The following is a 20,507-nucleotide window of genomic DNA, read 5'->3' on the forward strand; positions in this document are numbered from 1 at the left end:
CCTGCCATATGGTTCAGATAAGTCCAAAAAGATGAGGCATTGAAGCCACAAAGCCCTCCATCTCCAAGTTGGTAAGATATGCCACACTGCTCTAACGGGCAGAAGCCAACTCAACAGACAGAAATGTACTCAGGTAAGTTTTCTTTACCTTACATGATGGGTGGGCTCCTCTTCTGCCCTTGAAGGAGGATTTTATGTTAATTTGAATCTGTATGCTCTTTGATTTGTTTTGTTGAGCTGTATTTTGTTTATAGAAGTGTATGTGTGTGTGTGTGTGTGTGTGTGTGTGTATGTGTGTGTATTTTTTCCCAATAAGGAAAAAGAAGAGGGAAGGAAAAGAAGGCAGAAGTAAGGAAGGGAAGAAGGAAGGAGGGGGCAGGGGAAATTGATCCTAAATTTTCACCTGGAACATATTTAAAAAATATCAATCAAAATCTGTTTTTTGTTTGTTTGTTTAAATTGGAAACGATAAGGGTCAGCATAACTATTCATGTACAGAAAATGTTCCAAGGAGTAGTGGTCACTCTGAGATCAGATTCTACTAACTGGTGAAGGGATGGTCCAGATTACAGACATGTGATTGCAGGCTATATACCTGGCTGTAGATCCCAGAACAGAGATCAGAGAAGCCCCCTGTGGTCCTCAGATGGCTGGGCAGACCAGTTCAGGGCCACTGAGGACCCTGTATATGGTCAGAGAATGGGGCCCAGGGTAGGTACCCCCACTGAGCAATATTCCTATGTATAAAGATGTTTAACTTGAAGAAAAGAAGTATCAGATGGGACACAGCAGAAAGTTCTTCTAACAAACTGCAGCTGGTGTGAAAATGAAATTGGCTGCCTTGGAAGACACTGGTATTCGGTCAACATTTTCTGACAGAGATTTGATGACAAGTGACAAGGCATAATCTGGCCCCTGCCTGCTTCTGCAGCCTTCTCTTTCTTCACTCCAGTCTCAGCCCAGACAGGTTCAAAGTGTGGCTGCTACCAGAATGGACCACATTCCCCCCAAATTCCCAGCACTGCTTTGCCTCTATCTAGTCTCCACTCATCTTTAGCCATTATGTAACCACCCATTCCTCTGCAAAATCTCTCCAGCCCTCCCCCTTGGGGACAGGAGGTGCCTGCCCCTCTCTCTGTCTTCCCCAGGGCATCCTCTACCTCTCTAATTAAAATTTTAGCTACCAGGTTGTAAGTGTTATAGCCAAATGAGTAATCGGATGACTTGGTACGTGCCAGGCACTATGTTAAATGTTTCTCAATACGTAATGTCGTTTAATCCTAGAAGAGCCCTGTGTGTTTGGTGTGGCCATTATCCCCACTTAACAGACAAGGAAATTGATGCAGCAAGAGGTTAAGTCATGAGATTCACATAAGGTTTCACAAGCTGTAGAAGCAAGAATCCAATCCTGACTAGTTGGATTCCACAGTCCATGCCCTTCCCTCCGCCCACATTGCCCAGCTCATGTGTTGTGTGTGGATATGGACACTGAGGGGATCTAAAGAGACAAGCTAATATGATTCTGTCTGAGATGCCCAGTGATTCTCTGTTACTCTGGGGGTCTGACAGAGCTATGGTCACGCCCTGGCACTATGCTTAAGGAGCTGGGTGTCCATTAGTGGCACACTTCACCTCTGAGTCCCCGTTTACTCTTCGGTTAACCCGTGAAATAACAAATACCTTCCCAAACTTTAGGAGGATGAACCTAGAAGCTGTATAGAAAACACCTGGCGTGGCATCCGGCATGAAAAAAAAAAAAAAAAAAAAAAAGATTCCGTGAAGGATCAGAAGTCTCTCTTTCCCTAAAGGAAGCAATCTGTCTCTACCACTCTATGCCAGTTAAACTGCGCGGGCTCAATCACTTACGTTTTGGTTAGACCTTTTTAAATTTTTTTAAAAGTGGAATCCGAGTTTTCCTTGGCAAGTGATTGAACACACCGGGGCCCAGCCTCCGGGCCCACAGTCCATTAGGGAATTTACGAGGACGGATGGGGAGCCTTCTACTCAAGTACTGCCTTCAGAGGCCAAGCTTACAAAGCCATCAATTTCCTTAACAAAGAGCACTGGCTTAAATGCCCCCTTAAAGCCGTGCTATTTACACAGCTATCCACTTCCTTTTGAATTCGCTGCCTGGGAGGTGGCCTACCTGCAGTCCTTTCCAGCTACTGGTGAATTAGGCTCCCTTCAGAAAAGGGGCTTTGAAAAGCAGCTCAGTTTGGGGTTATCCGACCTTCCTGTGGGGGGATCTAAGTGACCACCAAAGCCCCCAGACCTGCCCATCCCTTCTGCTAAGGTTCTAAAACGTCTGGACCTTGTCAAAGGGTTAGGGCCATGGCCAGCATTGAGATAGAGAAAGAGGGTCACTGAGCTCTTCTCTCCTTTATACGGAGATAAAATGGGGCTCAAAAGAACATTCTGGCAAATATTTGTATAGTGCTTTGCAGCTCTGTGGCGTGTCAATACTGTAATGTGGTCCTTTTATAGATGAGGAACCTAAAGGAGACCCCCGTTCAACTTCTGTGGCAGAAGTGGGACTTGAACACTAGCAACTCAGCTCTGGAGCCTGGGGACAAAACCACCACGGGGAGACATTCTGCCTGAGACCCCGAGAAGGCAGAAAAAAGCCCGTGATTCAACCTGGGTTTGCCTGCCTCTGAAAAACAACAAGATGCTACCACACTCTGAGGCCCGAAAAATAAAGCTGTCTCTTAAGAAACATGTCCTTCCTCCACTCGTTTGTTCTGTATTTACTGAGCTGCCAGTTATTCGCCAGGTCTGGGACTGAATTCTTGGGAGTCCGATGACTGACACTGGATCTGACACTCACGGAGCCCAGTGTCTGGTGAGAGGGGCAAATGAGTCAGTGACTGACTGCACAGCATTTTGTCCTGAGGTGCAAGACGCTGTGGGAGCAGAGAGGAGGGGCTCCCATCACCAAGCACACAACGACCCCCCCCACACCCCGCCACTCCACGCTTCCCTAGGGAGGCAACGTGGGGGGAGGGCTGAATCTCTGAGCGGTCCTAGGACTGGGGGTGGGGCTACATTCCAGGAAGTGCCCCTCTGTAAGCACATGGATGGAAGCTGGAAACAGCCTAGTAGGTAAAGCACAAAAGATGTTGGGACACGAAGTGCAAATGCCCAGTTCTGACCTTGAAAGCCATAGGAAGGGGTTTAGATTCATCTGAAGGGCAACGGAGAGCCACCTGATGCTTCAAATGGAGAGTGGCAAAATGATCTTTGTAGCTTGCTCTCACTACACAGGAGAGGGTAGGAGAGGGGAAGCCCAGACGGGGAATCCTGGGACCATTTCTGTTCTCTTGCAAAAGTCTGGCCAGGAGCTGAAGAGGAATCAGGTAGAGCAAGGAAATCAGGGAGAGGGAGGAGGGACTGATTTGGGAAGGAGTGAGTTTTCATTTATTTTTTTAATGTTTTTATTTATTTCTAGGAGAGAGAGAGAGACAGCGTGAGCAGGGGAGGGTCAGAGAGAGAGGGAGTCACAGACTGAAACAGGCTCCAGGCTCTGAGCTGGCAGTCAGCACAGAGCCCGACGTGGGGCTCGAACCCACGAACCGCGAGATCATGACCTAAGCGAAAGTCGGACGCTTAACCGACTAAGCCACCCAGGCGCCCCAAGGAGTGAGTTTTCAAAGTAAAATGGGCGGGATGGTAATTGTCTGGATGTGGGGAATGACTGAGAGGGAAGAGCTTGGGATGTTTCCCAAGCTTCTAGTTAAAATGTCTGGTTGGGGAGTGGCGCCACCAGTTGCAACAGAGAAAAAAGGACATTGCAGCTGGTCTGGGGAGGAAATCTGTCTGCTTGCTATCAGATGCGTTGAGTTTGAGTGCCTTTGGGGCATCCAATTAGAACAGCCAGGTACACAAGTCCATGCATAGGTCAAGAGAAAAGCCCAGACTGAAGATGGAGATTTGGGGATCTTTGTTGTTGAATGATGAGCTCCTAGAGAGAGGGAAGTATCAGAAAAGCTCCTCCTGGAACTTTGGAGAGCTCTAGTAGGTTAAGGGGCGGGCAGAAAGGTCTGTGTAGGGATGGCCAGAGGGGTTAAGAAAAACTGGAAAAATGTACACTTCAGAGGTCCCAGAAGTTTCAAAATTTCAAGAAAGAGCCAGATAAGTTAAGTGAGAAACACTGAAATATTTCTATGCATTCAAGCTATTTAATAGAATCCCCCTCACAGCATTCCTGAGGGAAGATTCTTAAATTTCTGCTTAATCTCTTTCAGGGACGGGGCATTTGCTACTTGTAAGAACTAGATTATTAATAGCAATAAGAATCGATATTTACTGAACACTTCTTGAAGGACAGGAACCAACCATCCCAAGCACAGCAGATTTAGTGCCTGGCATGGACCTGACACGTAAGGGGTGCTCAACAAATCTGTGATGAATAAGTTCATAAAGAAATGAAATACCTACCCTGTGAAGTAAAGAACAACACTCCCATTTCACATATGGAAAAAGATATTTGGTGGACCGAGCCAGGAGCAGGAAAGCAGTCCCCTGTGCTTTTAGGTCAGGTCAACTGGTTTCCCTCTCTCTCTCTCTCTCTCTCTCTCTCTCTCTCTCTCTCTCTCTCAGGCTAGGTCAATTGGCTTCTCTCTTTCTCTCTCTCATTAGGTCAACTGGCTTCTCTCTCCTTCTCTGTCTCTTTTGGGTCAGGTCAATTGGCTTCTCTGTCTCTCTGTCTCTGTTCTGTGTGTGTGTGTGTGTGTGTGTGTGTGTGTGTGTCTGCCTGCCTGTCTATCTCTTTCTGTCTCTGTCTCTCTCCATTCAGGAGTTTTCTTGGCAGAAGGCACAAAGACAAATGGGGAAGTGGAGGGGTTTAAGATGCTTGTGTGGCCCTCTCGTGGGTAATGAGGCTAACTCAAGTTATATGCGTGGTTCTGGACTCCTGAACTGAGGGACCAGCTCCAGCCAGGACTTACCAGCCTTGCCAAAGGCAGTTGAAAATGTAGTTCAATCTTATGGATGATGATGTGGGCTGGGTTTCTGACTGGTGCTGAAAGCCAAAATCACTCTGATTTCCCTTCAGATCAGTTTGCCAAGAGAAGTACTTTGCGGGCCCTTGAAGAACATCTCAGTGAGCGGAGATTGATCTTACTACACTGCTCCCTAGCGCATCATGCTTCTGCCCAGAAACTGCTCCTTGCTGCAGGATCACACTCAGACACCCACTCATCTTGTGACTTCCCCAAAGCTTCCTTTGGAACCAGTTTACTCACTGTACTCCTCCCAAAAGAAACCTCATTCTGGACCTTTGTAGCAGCAGAGCCCTACACCTGCTCTTACTGAGCCCAGGTGTCCAGGAAGTGGTCACAGACTCACCCCCGACATCCAGGGCTTTGCAATTCCTCTTGAGGTCCCCTCCCACCAGCCCCTGCACATCCTTAATGACAAAGTCTTCTGAGGTCCTCCAGTGGAGAATTTCTGCTGCCACTTGTCACTCCCATCTGCATCCTACCTAGCACAGAGCTTTGCATGCAGCAGGCGCTTAAAAGAGACAAAAACTAGGATGAGGGTGGTCACATTTGCTCCCAGCAGTTTTTGCAGGACCCCTGTGGCTGTGCCTGGTGGGGAGAGAAGGCAACTTTAGCCCTGGTGAGCAAGGCAGCAGACAACACGTGGAGCATTTTATCTTTCTGTTTGGCAAATGAAAATTAAAAACCCGATCCCTTAAAAATTATTATCATTTCAGATTTGCCTTATCTTAAGTTCTTGCTACTTAATCAGTAGCAGCCAAGAGAAAGTCCCTTTTAGTTTCTCCCTCTGTTAAGTATTTAATGATCTGTAAACAAACACTTGAGACAGTGTTTCTTAAAGAGACCCTGGGATCCTTTTGTTATGTGAAGACTCCTTTCCTCTGCGCATTGTTACCCCTTCTCATTATGTGTTTGCAGGCAGGCAGTTCAGCTCTTGAGCGGACACATTTTATTAGATAACCTTAATGATCAAGAGGTAGTGTAAATTAATAGTTCAGCCTGCGGGCTTAAGAGCCAGACTTCCAGGGCTGGAATCCCTTCCTGGAAGCCTTGAGTAAATTACTTAACATCTCTGTGCTTTTTTTTTTTATCCAGACATCTTACCATGGTATTAAAACTACCACATAGGGTCAATGCAATTAATCAAAGGAGTTAATAGAGAAAAAGCATTCAATTAATGCAATTAATTGAATTAATCATGAGCTATTTCTACTGTAATGTCTACTGTCTGGGATGATGAGCTGGAAGAAGAGTGGAAATATACAAACATATCTTACCACTCCTACTTGTTCTGAAAGTCTGGTATACTGGAGGAGGCCAATACTCCCATATTTGTAGAGCTGGGCGGATCTTGGTTCAAGATTAACCAGCTTTGCTGGTTAATAGTCACCTGCGTTGGACAAGTTACTTCATCTCCCTGAGCCTCAATTTCTCCTTGTGTAAAAGGGGAGTAATGGTCCCTTCCTTCCTACAGCCTTGTGGAAATCAAGCAGGGGCCGGGGGGGGGGGGGGCGCCTAAGTGCCCTGTGCCATGTGGCCACCAGCCTGCGGCATGGGATGCAGAACTCCTGAAGGTCTGTTTCCCCTCGTGGTGGTTTTCCAGCTCAATAAATATTTCTTGAATGAAGGTCACTTTCTCAAAAGTCACTTAAACACTTGGGGGCTCTGTTGTGTCATCTGGAAAGTGGTGATAATAATGCCTGGTTGTGGGTACAGGGGGGCATGCCATGTGTTTGAAATGAGACCACATAGAAGGTTCTCCATAAATGTCAATACACTCCTTTCTGCAGCCTTGGGAGGATCCAGGACTCTGCCTTTAGGTGGTGAGCAGTTTGAGACCCACTGGGCACTCCTCTGCCACAGAGTCAGTTAATGACATGCTCCAGCTGAACACTGGGGGTCTCGGGACTGGACAGGATAACTTCTTCCATGAAGGGGAAGGGAGCCCGATATGCAATGGGAAAATGTGGGGGGGGTCAGTACAATTATGACTACACTTCTACAGGCCCAAGGGCAAGATAGATAAGGTTGTACCTTCACCTCTTCATCTCTCACACTCCTTGATCTCCCTAAGTAGCTGTTCTCTCATCCACCTAGATACTCGTCCATCTAGCAAAGTGGTTCATTGGCAGCTTTTTCTGTACAGGGCCAGACAGTCAATATTTTGGCTCTTTGGGCCCTACAAGGTCTCCGTTGGAACTACTCTGTCTTTGTATTGGCAAATACCTACACCAAGGAGCCTACATGGGCTTCAATGAACCTGTATGTACCCAAATGGGCAGCAGATGGAGTTTGGCCAAGGGCAGAGGTTTGCTGACCCCTGATCTGTACAAACATGCATAGACAGCAAGCCTATGGTGTCTAGCACAGAATGTCATGTCAGGGGCAACAGCCTCATGGAGGTCAGTAGGGACCTAAAGGATTAGAGCTTGCAAGGCTCCAGCCTCATCTCCCTCCTTCACTCCTTTATGGCTATGCCGCCTTTCTGTGCCGCCCTCTCTAGCTCTTTCCTGCCCCGAGGCTTTCATAGTCTGAACTTCTCGCAATCCTCACCCCATCACCCTGCTCCACGTCTTCCTAATTTGTCCACCCCTTATTTGACCTTTCAGTCTGGGCTTACACGTAGGTGTCCTCAAGGGGTCCACCCCTGACTCCTCAGTGTAAAGGAGGCCCTCTACTCCCACACCTCTACGTACATCTACTTACTGGCATTTTCAACAATTTCATTCAGATCATTATTGGTGTTGTGTCCCTGGCCAGCCCTGCTCACCGCTTCTTCATCTTCCTGCAGCTAGCACTGGGCCGGGCACACAGCAGGCAGCAAGAAATGTGTGGCTGGATGACATAAAGTGGCCCAGTAGCCAGCTGGCACCATCTTCTGCCTGGTTCTGACTGCCTGCGTTAGCTGATTTATTCTGCAGGCTACAACCCTGGGCTTTTCACACAATCCCGACTGCCCATCCATCATTTTATTTTAAGCACATTATTTCTCTGTCCAAAAAGAAAAGGAGGGTACAATTAGGTCTCTATCCCTCACTTGCTTAATATTTCAATTTCCCCCAGGGCACTCCCTTCAAGTGGAGATCACAGCTCATGAATATTAAACGTCTCTTCCAACACAACATGGTCCCCAAGAAAGATCAGGGAGCCAGCAGCCAGGAAAATCCCCCCCCTGACACCTGGCCCCCCCAGGCCTCTCTGTCTCCCCGGCTACCTTGGTCACAACCGCACGGATGCACAGCAAGGCACATGTTGGTGCAGGCGGGTCTCTGGTCACTTTCAATGCCATAAAGAAGCCCTTGTTCTTGGCTACCCAGATTCACCTGCCTTGGAGTCAGGCTGCCTTTCAAAGGCACACATCAAAGTGTGGTCTTGATTCCTCAAATTCAGGCAGCTCCAAGTCTTTCTGAGCCTGACCCCTCCCTGCGAGTCAGGAAGCCGACCTGGGCTGAGGGCTAGAATTCCTCCCTTCTGGCGTCAGAGCCTCCTGTTTCTTTTCATTCCAGCCTGGCCTCTCGGTGGGGTAGGCCTCCCGGGTTTCCGAAGGAGGTGGCAGGCCGAGGTCTGAGGCTGGATGGCAAGCTTGATCCTAACCGGTGCTGACTCGGGGTGTTTGAATGCATCCATCAGACCTCCCGGTTGAGGACTTCAGATCTTTGGCCCTGCCCCTCTCCGCAGCCTTCCGCCCCATCGCCTCCCTTTCCTGCTCCTTTGTCCCCTCTGTGACCCCCTTTGACCCTGTGGGTTAAAGGAATTCCTTTCTCCTCCCCAAGCCCTCGTTTCTTTTAAAATGCGCTGTTTAAAAACAATAATGATCTGGGATTTAAATTCTGGAAGTCAGAGTTGAAAGGGCCCTGGGAGCTTCATCTAGCTCACCCCATCACCTGATAGCTCGGCAGCTGAGATCAAGGGGGCTCAATCACTTTGCGCAAGGGACCTCCGCATTTTTCCAGCAGGATCAGGCTCAGGACCACTTTTGCCCGGGATGCACTGGAGGCCTTTGTATCAGTCACAACTGACGTGGGGTGAGGAAGGGGAAGTGGCATTAACTGACACATAGAGCATCACCTAACTGCCACGTGTTGGGCTAAACATCCTACAGACATCATGTCCACCTTCCTCTAAACAGGACTGTGGGGCTATAATGATGCCCATTTTCCAGAGAGGACACGGAGAGTCGGAGAAAGGATGGGAGAAGCCCAGGATGACCCAGGTAGTGATTACAACCAAGAGACGTTTGAACTCAGGCCCCTCTGTGTCCACCAGATTGCCATGACATGAGGATTAAGCATCAAAGTCCTCCTAAGCTCAAAAACAATGTGGCTACTCTCAACGGAAGGTGAGCTGTTAAAGATGAAAATACAGCCTAAAACACAGGAGGGCCCTATGTTGGGGGCAGGGGTCTATGCCGTGGAATGTTTATAGGGTGATAATAACTGAAAGTTGTAGATTTCATGACTCATGAAAAAGGAACAGAAGGACCTATGCATTCACTTTCATTCCTGCTGTGAGCCAAGGGCACCAAAACAGAAAGAGTGGAAAACAGAAGCTGTCTACTGGTTTTGGGAAACTCATCCGGATACTGGATATGGTCTCCAGAGGCAGGCAGATGGGGCCTGAAGGCACTTATTCTGATCTCTCTGGCTGTATGACTTAGGACAAGCCACTGAAACTCTCAGCACCTCAGTTTCCTCATCAGCAGAATGGGCAGTATTAGTCTGACGGTGCAGAAGAATTGCTGGGGAAATACAAAGTCATTCGAAAAAAAGGTTCTTAGCACAGAAGCCAGTACATCTGGGTGCCTACTAAATGAAACGATTTCATGGCTCAGTGAGCAGTCCCTGCCCAGGGACTGTGAACCACACCTCTGCTATTTCTAGCTGTGGGACTTCAGACAAGTTACTTAACCTCTCTGAATCTGAGATGATGTCCTCTATGAAACTGGGATGTTAACATTATTTATCTTATAGGACTCCTGGGTGGATTATTCTGAATTATTGGTATTAATAACAATAATAATATAGTAGCAGTAAATGCATATGTAACGCTTACCAGATGCCACTGTTTTAAAATGCTTTACATGTATAACTTCATGTCATCCTCACAACTGTTAAGAAGTAGGATCTATCACTAACACATTTTACTGATGAGAAAATTGAGACCTGGGTTACAAGTGTTTGGGCCAGGCTTGTCACCCAGAATTGATGTTCTTTGTTTTATTTTATTTTGTTTAATTTGATGTGGCGGGGGTCTCTGGGTGGCTCAGTCAGTTAAGCAACTGACTTCGGCTTAGGTCATGATCTCTTGTCTTGTGAGTTCGAGCCCTGCATCGAGCACTGTGCTGACAGCTCAGAGCCTAGAGCCTACTCGAGATTTTGTGTCTCCCTCTCTCTCTGCCCCTCCCCTGCTCATGTGTGCTCTCACTCTCTCTCTCAAAAATAAATAAACATTAAAAATTTTTGAGAGAGAGAGTGAGAGCAGGAGAAAAGAGCAGAGGAAGAGAGAAAGGATCTTAAGCAGGCTCCATATTCATCACAGAGCCTGACCTAGGGCTCGATCCCACAACCCTGGGATCATGTATGAGCTGAAATCAACTCAGGCACTCAACCAACTGGGCCCCCCAGGTGCCCCCAGAGTCTATGTTCTTACAGCTCACTGTGCCATGTGTCATCCTGCCAGTGCTAAGCATGCCACCCAGCCTAGCTGACAGGTCACCACCCTCCCCACCAGCATTGCAACTACTGCTAATCTTTCTCTTCTTGTGAAGCTATGTCTTCAAGTCGAGGGACAGGATGCTTTATTTCAGTAAGGTATTTTGGTGAAAGTTACTATGTTTCCCACAGAGGGAAGTCTGAAGTCATATACACATCCAGGAAAAGGCTTATTTTGTTTTTTTAATTTTCATTTTTTTATAAGGTGAGAGGTAGATCGACTTATGATTTCACCTCGTTAGAAAGAAAGATAATAATAAATGCAACTCCCAGCAGAGCCCATTCTTCCTCCCCCTCCCACTTCCCCTCCCCCCAGCCAGATGCTGTTTTTCTTTTTAGTCACTGTTGTTCTAAAGTCTCATCAGAACATCCACCAAGAAGACGTGGCGATTCATCTTCTTGTTTTCCTTTCTCGCCTTGGCTCAGAGCGGGCCAGGGCAGCCTGACAGAGGGGCCACAGGGCTCTGTGACCCCCGCCCCTCCCAGGGACTGGTGGGTAGGAGGATTGACCCCCTCCTCCCCCTCAGCTGCTTCACAGATAATTGAGTTACTGGCCCCAGGACAGGGCTGGAGATGCTATGTCAGGGACCAGGGACAACGTCATGCTAACGGCAGGGAATGGTGGGGAGGGAGGAGTTGTGAAGAATCGAGAAAAAGAGATACACAGGGCATGTGTGTATGTCTGGGAATGACAATGTGTGGGGCCATTTGCTTTGTTTTCCTGACTATATATTGGCATCAAGCAGGACCTGAAGCCTCAGAGGCTTTATTGTATTTATTATTATTACTTATTAATGTTTACTTATTTTTGAGAGCGAGTGAGTGTGGGAGGGGTAGAGGAGACACAGAATCCGAAGCAGGTTCCAGGCTCTGAGCTGTCAGCACAGAGCCCAACGCGAGGCTCGAACTCACAAACTGGGAGATCATGACCTGAGCCAAAGTCAGACACTCAACTTACAGAGCCACCCAGGTGCCCCACCTCAGAGACTTTAACTAGATGCTTGACACACTGAGGATGCCTCAGTGCCAAGCAGGAAACGAAACCCAAGAGCCCACAACCCGATCCCTCTCGTGTCACAGAGGGGGAAACTGAGGCTCCGGGATCCTGAGCTGTGGCCCAGGCCCTCATGTCCAAGCTGATCTCTGAGTCCAGCCGTCTTGGAAGTCACAGGGCGGTAAATCAAAACAGAGCATGAGGAGCCCTGCACAGTGGCACCTCCTGTAAGGGACTGACTGCATGTCATCTCAGAAGATACCTCATTCCCAGCACTGGCTTGAGATGGATCACTACGAGGAGCCCCTTTTGGGGATGCTTCACAGTTTGTCTAATTTGACCATTACCTTCCCTCCTTCAGCTTTTATCAGCAGCCTGTCTGTAGTTTATGACTCTGTGCTCTAGGAGCAGCATTCCCAGAGCTGCTGAACAATGCCTCCAGCCAGTGCCTGTTTGGGGGTGGGGAGTTATCATCTTACTGATACCGCATTTTTTAACTGAAACCCTAGGCCTAGTGTATGTTATGTTTCTTAAAAAGGGGGGTGGGAGCACAAGATAATTTCCACATTGCTGGGGATGTAGCCTGCATTGCCTAAGAGGTCTTGTGGGTGGTGTTCCTTTTAACAAGCAACTTATTATGTGCTGGAGGATGAGGGCACTGGGGTGGGAAAGGGAAGTCCCAGGGTGTTGCGTAATAACACATTGGCACCTTGGGAATACTTCCGGATGTGTGGGCTTCTGAAAAGTGAATGGGAAATGCCATCATAAATCTGTCACCCACCCTCACGCTGGTGTTACCAAACCCAGGGAAAATACTGGCCCTGCTAAATGGTTGGTGACAAAAAAGAAGAAGAAGAAAAAAGAAGAAGAAAAGAAAGGAAGAAAGAAGGACAGCAGGAGGGAAGAAAGGAAGGATGGAAGAAGGGAAGTCATTCATTCAGATGCGGGGAGGCAGTGTAGTAGAGAAGAAAAAGTGGAGGCTGTCTACTGAATCTGACATGGGATCACACCTCTACGAGTCCTGGCACCTGGGGCAGGTTAAGATTTCATAACAGCTCTTAGATCTCTCATCTGAATATAAGAGTCCTCCCATTGGCTCACAATAAAGAAAGCTGCATGACCCAGGACATACCACCTAATGGTTGTTCACAAATGGTGGATGTTGCTGATACTCCCCACCTCCCCCAAGCACAGAGATAAGTAACAGTTAACCCACATCCAGCACATCCAAATTGCTAGGAACAGGGTTAAACATCACAGTATCTTATGACAACAATTTGCAGTCAGGCTTCTAGGTGACAATCAACAGAAACCAACGTTGGCTAACTTAAGCAAAACAAGCAAACAAAATCTACTCAGAGAATATTGGATTGTTTTAGTAGAACACTCTCTGTGAGGGCTGGGTAGCCAGGCCTGCATGCTCTAAAGCCCAATTCTAGACTCAAGATTAAGACCCAGGACTGGTCCTGTGAGAACACCAGAACAGAGTCACTGTGGCACTAATGCTACATGCTATCACTGGTACTTTGGAAACACACGAGTTATAGCCATCCTTATCAAAACAACTTCTGCAACGTCCCTGTGTCTTATCACCACTAGCTTCTGATTCAATGTCCTGCATTGGTGTGTCTGACTGAGGGCAAATGTAGGTCTTGTGCCCATGCTCAAGCTATAAAGGGGACTGGGGGAAAGAGACTTATGGCTTTTCAACTTTTATAGAGGGCTCTGGCTCTGGGCTCATTATTATTATATCAAGGAGTTATTTCCTAAATCTAAGAAGGAGATCCAGATAACAAGTATCCCAAATTATTGGTAAATATCTTCCGCAGTAGAGTTCCAAAATTTTTGCCATTTTCCAGATGAGAACATTGACGTTTAAGCTAAGGTCACATGTCTAAGCCATGGTGTGAGAACCCAAGTGAGTCTCACTCAGGCCTATTCGCTTGACCACTGGGTTGACAAATATAATGATGAAAGCAGTCCACCTCAGCAAAGCCTCCCACATTGCACTACCATTTCTCTGACTCACTGAAACTGGATCTGGTGAGAACCAAAGATTGATTGTCTATCCTTCAGCTATTCTTAAGTGAAGATGGTTTCCTAGACTCAAAGGCATGGAGTTTCTCTTTGGAATGTAGTTCTTGGGATTCTGGATCTCTGGATAGACTCCTTAATTCCTGGAATGTCCTGTGTCTCACTGAGTCTCTATAATGGAGTTCTAACTGGTGAGGGTAAGGGTGTAGGTGAGGTCCTGCCTCTAACACAAACCATACTGAACATACCCAGAAACAATGAGTCTTCCCTGGACACCATCCACACCACTGACAATTTTGTATTCCACCCCATTAATTCACTATAGGAATTGTTCTATAACAGTGTTCCTCATTTACCCTGAAAGCCCTACAAGATCAAGAGCTACCTTTCTTTTTCTGTAGGTAGCTCACCATAGTCTGGGTCAGACTCTGTGTTTGAGTCCTGAATCTACCGTTGAACTGCATATGCTTAGTTCACCTCTGCATGCTTCAGCCTCCTCTTTTGTAAAAGCAAGACCATAAAGGATTGTTATGAAAATAAGACTTTGAAACGTGCTTGGTATATAATAGATGCTCATTAAAGATCACCAGCACAATACTTAGAACCTAGTAGAGAACAACAGCATATTAAAATGGATCTATGAAGTTTCACCTTCTTGGTATGTCCCTCACCCTCACCTCTTTCCTTTTAAGCCTCCCAGTTAACATAGTGTGAAAATCACTGATCTAGTCCAAAACAGTCACTCTGGCTGAAGTATAGGCGGGAAGTTAGGCCCAAGGGGGTTAGCTCACTGTCCAGTGCTATTTCTAAGAATCTCCCAGGCCCCACCACCGTCTGCTTAAAATTCAGTTCTTTTTCTTAGAAATGGCAAACCATGTCCTGATTTTCACCTCCTCTCTGCACCAGGCTCCAACAGTCAAGAGTATCAAAGACTTCAAATCCATGAGCCAGGGGTTAGCAAAGGTCTATAAAAGGCCAAATGAGTAAATATTTTAGGCTCTTTGGGCCACAGGGTCTCTGCTGCAACCGTCAATAATTTGTAGCCAGAAAGCAGCCACAGCCAAGACGTAAAGTAACGAGCATGTCGTATTCCAGTAAGACTTTACTTACAAATATAGGCAGGAGGCCAGTTCTGGCCCCATAGACTGTAGCTTGCAGACCCCTTCCATGGACGATGCATGTCCATCTATAGGAGGCTTTCTTGTTTATTTATGTTTATTTCTTGTTTATTTCTGCACAATGCTAAAGCAACCTACAACGTGGGTGTCAGGGCCACCCAAGCGTCTCTTTTAGGGTGCCATATCTACCTTCACATCACATCCTACCTTCCTTCCAGAAACATTTGAGTTACCTGCCACCTTCCTGCGAGTAACATAGGTAGATATTTCCCAGCATGATTGGAGAGTGATGCTGGGTGTCACAAGGATGGTGACAAAGGCAAGGAGCTCATAGGGATGGAAAATAGTCATACACTTTGGAAATCACCCAAGTCAAGGGCAGGTAAGGCCCGTAGAAACCACCTAACCCAATCCTTTCGAGTTTACACCAGGTAAACTGAGGCCCAAACTAGAGAAGCAACCTGGCCAGTGTTATGCAGCAAATTCTCAGCACAGTGAGGACTTGGGTTTTTCTAATTTTCAGCCTGGGTTCCTTCCACCGGTCGAGTGTTTGCCATGGACCGTACTCAGATCCACAGAGGACAGAAAAACAACCTTCTGTCATTTAAAAACCTGAGGTCCTGCCTGGAAATTTTCCTTCCTCCATGTCTTCCTTGCTTCCATCCACAGTGAGCTGTGGGACACCTCTTACTGTGTTGCTGAGCCCCTATCTAGCGCCAAGGAGACAGTAGGTGCTCAAGTAATGTGTGCTGAGAATGGAATAAGGGTGAATGAAACATGGTGAAGAGCTCACAGTGCTCACAGTCTCTGGGGAGGAGAAGGTCTAAATGTGTCCCTGTAATGCACTGCAAATGTGAGGACCCGATGACATTTCCTTCCCTTTAGTCTTCCTAGAAAATTGCCTTTCAGTGAGAAATCTTCCCACCAATGTTTTCATCCCCTCAGTAGCTGCCCCTTCCCTCTTCAGATAGAGCACCTCTGTCTTTTGTACTTGCAAATGAATTGTGATTAGTTTTCACCTCCAGCCCAGGGGATTAGCTGGGGGACCTTTGATCTTCAGGTATCGATTTGCATCTTAAAGGAAGTATGATCTCATCTGAGCCAGCTCAAAATTCCATCCCTGCCCCCCAGCCCCTGACTGTTTACCAGCCCCGGGCTGGCCATGGCCTCCCAAGTGGGGCTGTAACAACAAGATCAGCCAGACTCCTAGAGAAGCCAGAGGAAAACAAATTTCCCATCTGACTCAGTAAAGGTGGGAAAAGGACATTTGCTTTCTAAACACAGGCTGGTCTGCTATTCCTCCACCCTCGAGTCGAAAAGGCCGCCCAAGGTTCTGAGTGTGCAGAAGGGACAGTAGTGGTTCCTGGATCTTGGCTGGAGGCTGTGCAGCAAAACGAGCTGAGCATGTGCTTCAGAATCAGACAGAATCAGGTCGAAGCCCTGGTTCTGTCTTCAATCACTTCTAACTCGTGTGACTCTGGACAAGTTTTAATAATGTCTCTGGCTTTTGATTTTTCTCATCTCTAACTTAAGAACAAAAGCCTTAAAAATCTATACTAATAACCATCCTGGATAGCTGGTGTGAAGAAGGGTTATGATGAATGTAAGGTGAAGTGAGATTGAAAAAGAATTACCAGAACCCATTGCTGTCATCCAGTGGGAACATGAGCTCCATGGTGCAAATGCCCATTTTTGTTTGCTTCCCATTGCTGTATCCCCGGTGCCTAAAACAAGGTCTGGCCCACTGAAGGCATTCAGCAAATATTTGTAATGCGAAGGAGTAAAGCACCATTAGTTATAACTATTGGTGTTACTGAATTCATCGTCCCCTTCTCCAGCTAAGCCCACAGAAATGACAAAGACTTACCAATGCAATTGAAGGAGTCCTCCTTTCGGCAGAAAAGGGAGCAGCCATCCCCATTGAGCTTATTCATGTCATCACATTCTTCACCTTGGCTTCTGTAGACCAGGTACAGAAGAGAAATTTGTCAGAGCAGCTTCAGAATCACAGTTGGACATAGGAGAGCCCCTCCCCAGGCCATGAACTTCCCAAGAGGGCCAAATCCCTTGCTCTGTTTGAGTCTCTATTTCTCCATCTTCAAAATGAGATGTGTAAAGATATAAATTTGTAAGATCCTACTACATTGGCCTAACTTTGGACTTCCCATGACAAAGCAGAGCTCCTGCCTCAAACTCATTCTCTGAGATTTTGTTTTATAAGTCAGATTGAAGAAAGAAATGGATGAATGAATAAATAAATGAACAGAACTTGCTCCTCTGTGTCTGGGAGATCTCACTGCCATTTTGAAATGATGGATTTGAAGGAAATTTCTAAGCTTCTGAAATATCAGCACTGTTCTTCACTATGACTTAACTTACTCCCCCCCACCCCCACCCCCACACACAATGAACTTAAAAATAAGGATTTTTTTCCAGTCACATGCTTGGGTCTGGTCTTCCTTTCACCAGAAAGTATTGCTCTCTCCATTGGGTATGTTGTTTCATTGTGTCAGGAAATGCAAGGCCCTTGAAAATAGAAGTGCTTCCTCTTGTTTTTTGGGTATTTTGTGGGAGTTTTTTTGGAATATTTTCTATCATCTAAGGATGATTCTGCAGAGGTTGGGAAGAACAGAAAATGAGCAATGCTTTCTGAATTGGAAGGAAGAGTAAGAGCTGAAAGACTGAATGATTGCCACTACCTGGAAAATTCTCATCCAGTGAGAAACAGAAAACTTGGGTCTAGAGCCCCTTGTTCCAAACCAGTCATGTGAGCACAGACAAGTCACCTAATCTCTATTTGACCATTTAAATCAATTAAGACTACAAAAAAGTTAAAATCCCATTCCTCAGTCACCGTAGCCACATTTCAACTCCTCAAGAGCTATATGTAATATGTGGCTCCTGGACTGAACAGAACAGAATATATTTCCATCACTGCAGGAAAACCCCCTGGACAGCACTCTTCCAGATGCTGAGTCTCTGTTTTCCCACAGGTTCAAACGGAGATCATTAGACTTGCTCCTTAGAGCTGGTGCAGAGCGGAATGTAACTCAATGTGGTTGGCATGGTGCATGACATGTAGTAGACGCTCGGGGTATCACGGATCCCATTCCCACTTAGTCCTGGGAGGTCTCTGCAGAGTGTGTGGCAGCTGTCTCTCCCTCCCCAGAGACCAGCTGGGACCTGTCACAGCATGGGAGAGGCCTCAGACTTTTCCTTTCACCCTGGCAATTAACACTGGGAAATGTTTGTTGCTTTTAGGAGGTGTCAGAATAGCAGAATGGTGCTTTGTAATCAATCCTTAGGATGGCTGGGCCATTGCACTAATTGCTGAGGAGGCACTCAAGTTCTCTCCTGTCTGCAAACCCATGAGCCAAAGAGAAGGGAAGTCCATATTCCAAACAGGGCCTATATTCCGATCGCTGCCAATGAATCTTGAATGCTGGAAATTGGTGATGGCCTGTGTTTCTTAGCTATTTCATGGGTTATCTAGGGAAAGATTTTTTTTTTTTTGAACCTGGGCTGGTTTCCCAAAGCCACAAAGAACACATCTAACTCGCCTTCCCTCACCGCCCAAACAGTATGTTCTCTTGGTTTAAGCAAAACATTAGTGTCACCACAAATATCTTCTAGGCATGACAGATCTATCATTAGATAGAGAGTTTCTGAGAAACCTCCTTTGACCTCCCAAGCTGGAGTGGATGGCTCTCTTCTCTGTGTCCAAAGATACCAGACTCCATCTATGATAGCACTTGTCAAACTGACCACTTCTGCCTATTTACCTGACAGCCCCCTATACTGGACTTTCAGATGTCATAGGAAGTGACAGTCTTTGTCATCGCAGTCCTGCAATGCCAGGCATGGCGCCTGGGGTAAAGCAGAGAGCACATAGCTACTCCTTCACTTGTGAGTTCTGTAGGGCTATTGGTTACAAGATGAGGCAATGGTGAATCCCAATGAGAACATGGGCCCTGGGTTCACATCTTGGTTCTTCCCTTTCCTGGGTGTGTAAGGTTGAGAAATCCACTTGAATCTTTGTACATGAGTTGTCTCTTTTGTAAAGTATGTAATAGAACTTATTTCATACAGTTGCTGTTCATATAGTTTCATATGGAGATAATAGTGTAGCACAGTGATTGTGCATAGTGGAGGCTCAATAAATATTTATGAATTATTCATCCAATGCTTTCAACCATTAGGGGCCTCATGAAGTGTTTAGTCTATCTGAAAACTTTGCAAATTCCCTTGAATATATATAGTGAATTCACATGTATCATCCCATGAAAAATCCAATTAGCTAAGATGACATTCCTCCTTTTTCTCAAAGTTTTTATTTGTTTGTTTTTGCCTAGGGAACCATCCATCAATTGCATTTGGTATTCTCCAAAGCATGTCAACAGCTGTTGGGTACCTGTAGGTAACTTAGTAAGTATTTGATGTCTGTGTAGCATACTAATTCTAGGTAAAAAATACTAAAAAATCTTTATTAAAAATACTACTTTTATTAATATTAATAATATGATGATAGTAGTAATAATAATAATAGTTTTAGATCAGCAAGAAGAATGATATCATTTGCAGTGTTTTACCAATACATCTATATCTGGCTCCAAGATGGACAGATTGGGTTGTAGGTCAGGTTCTACATTTGGTAAGTTTCTTTTTTTATTCTTTGTGCTAAATTAGAAAATCCCAAGTCACAATTATGGGTTGTCAGCAATGACCGCAAGTGTTTCCTGGACATTCTTGATGTGCAGCTCAATCTTAGACCCACAAATGATGGGGCACTTTCCCTGGAGGCTGCCTTGCTCAGTCGCTCAGTACTCCATCAGACAACAGCTGTGTCAAGAGCCAGAAGTTGATGTCTTAATGTGGGAGAGAACAGTGAATGGCTTCCCTTTCCCCAGTTGTGTTACATTAAGCAATGGAAACTATATCTTTGTGTTTAGTTGTTGCATTTGGATAGGATTTTAAGTGCACAGGATAGTACATCAGGAGTTTCATTCTCTGACCAATGAGGAGCTTTATCTTCTATGCTAGACAAGTCAAATTCCTGGCAATCAGGTGGTTTGTACCATAATTCAACACTTACAAATCCTTATATTATCTCCTTAATATTAAAACCTTGATAATTCATGCTTTGCAATTATAGCTGCAGGACATTTAAGACATGGATATATATCTCTGAGATACGTCATTTCAGCAAGACACTTGAAATTGTGCAAATAGTCATTGCTGGCCTTAGCAGTGTCTATGTTAAAAGAAAGCATCATTTTTTTTTTTTTATTTCAAAAACTCAAGGGGCATCTGGGTGGCTCAGTCAGTTAAGCGCCGACTTCGGCTCAGGTCATCATCTCGAGGTTCATGAGTTCAAGTCCCACGTCAGGCTCTGTGCTGACAGCTCAGAGCCTGGAGCCTGCTTCGTATTCTGTGTCCCACTCTCTCTTTGCCCCTCCCCTGTTCATGCTCTGTCTCTCTCTCACATAAAAATAAAAAAATAAACATAAAATATTTTTTTTAAAACAACCTTGAATTAGTACCTTTCTTGTAACAGCCTATATATACTTTGGTCTGTAGGGGTAGTTGAAACTTGGACATTCTTTCTGCACAGCACATTGAAAAGACATAATATGCTGGCCGTTATCTGATC

At 46.0% G+C, this 20,507-nt stretch overlaps 1 protein-coding gene across 1 annotated transcript in view; it reads right to left on the reverse strand.

The window, feature by feature from the left end:
- Positions 1-20,507, reverse strand: part of PAPPA (pappalysin 1) — a 243,651-nt gene that overhangs the window by 110,730 nt on the left and 112,414 nt on the right. The window contains exon 9 of the mRNA XM_039245860.1: positions 16,725-16,816. Coding sequence (XP_039101791.1) covers positions 16,725-16,816 — 92 coding nt within the window. The remainder of the gene's footprint in view (positions 1-16,724; positions 16,817-20,507) is intronic.

The sequence above is a fragment of the Hyaena hyaena genome, unplaced genomic scaffold (assembly GCF_003009895.1).
Source record: "Hyaena hyaena isolate Hyena2069 unplaced genomic scaffold, ASM300989v1 scaffold_273, whole genome shotgun sequence".
Taxonomy (NCBI): Eukaryota; Metazoa; Chordata; class Mammalia; order Carnivora; family Hyaenidae; genus Hyaena; species Hyaena hyaena.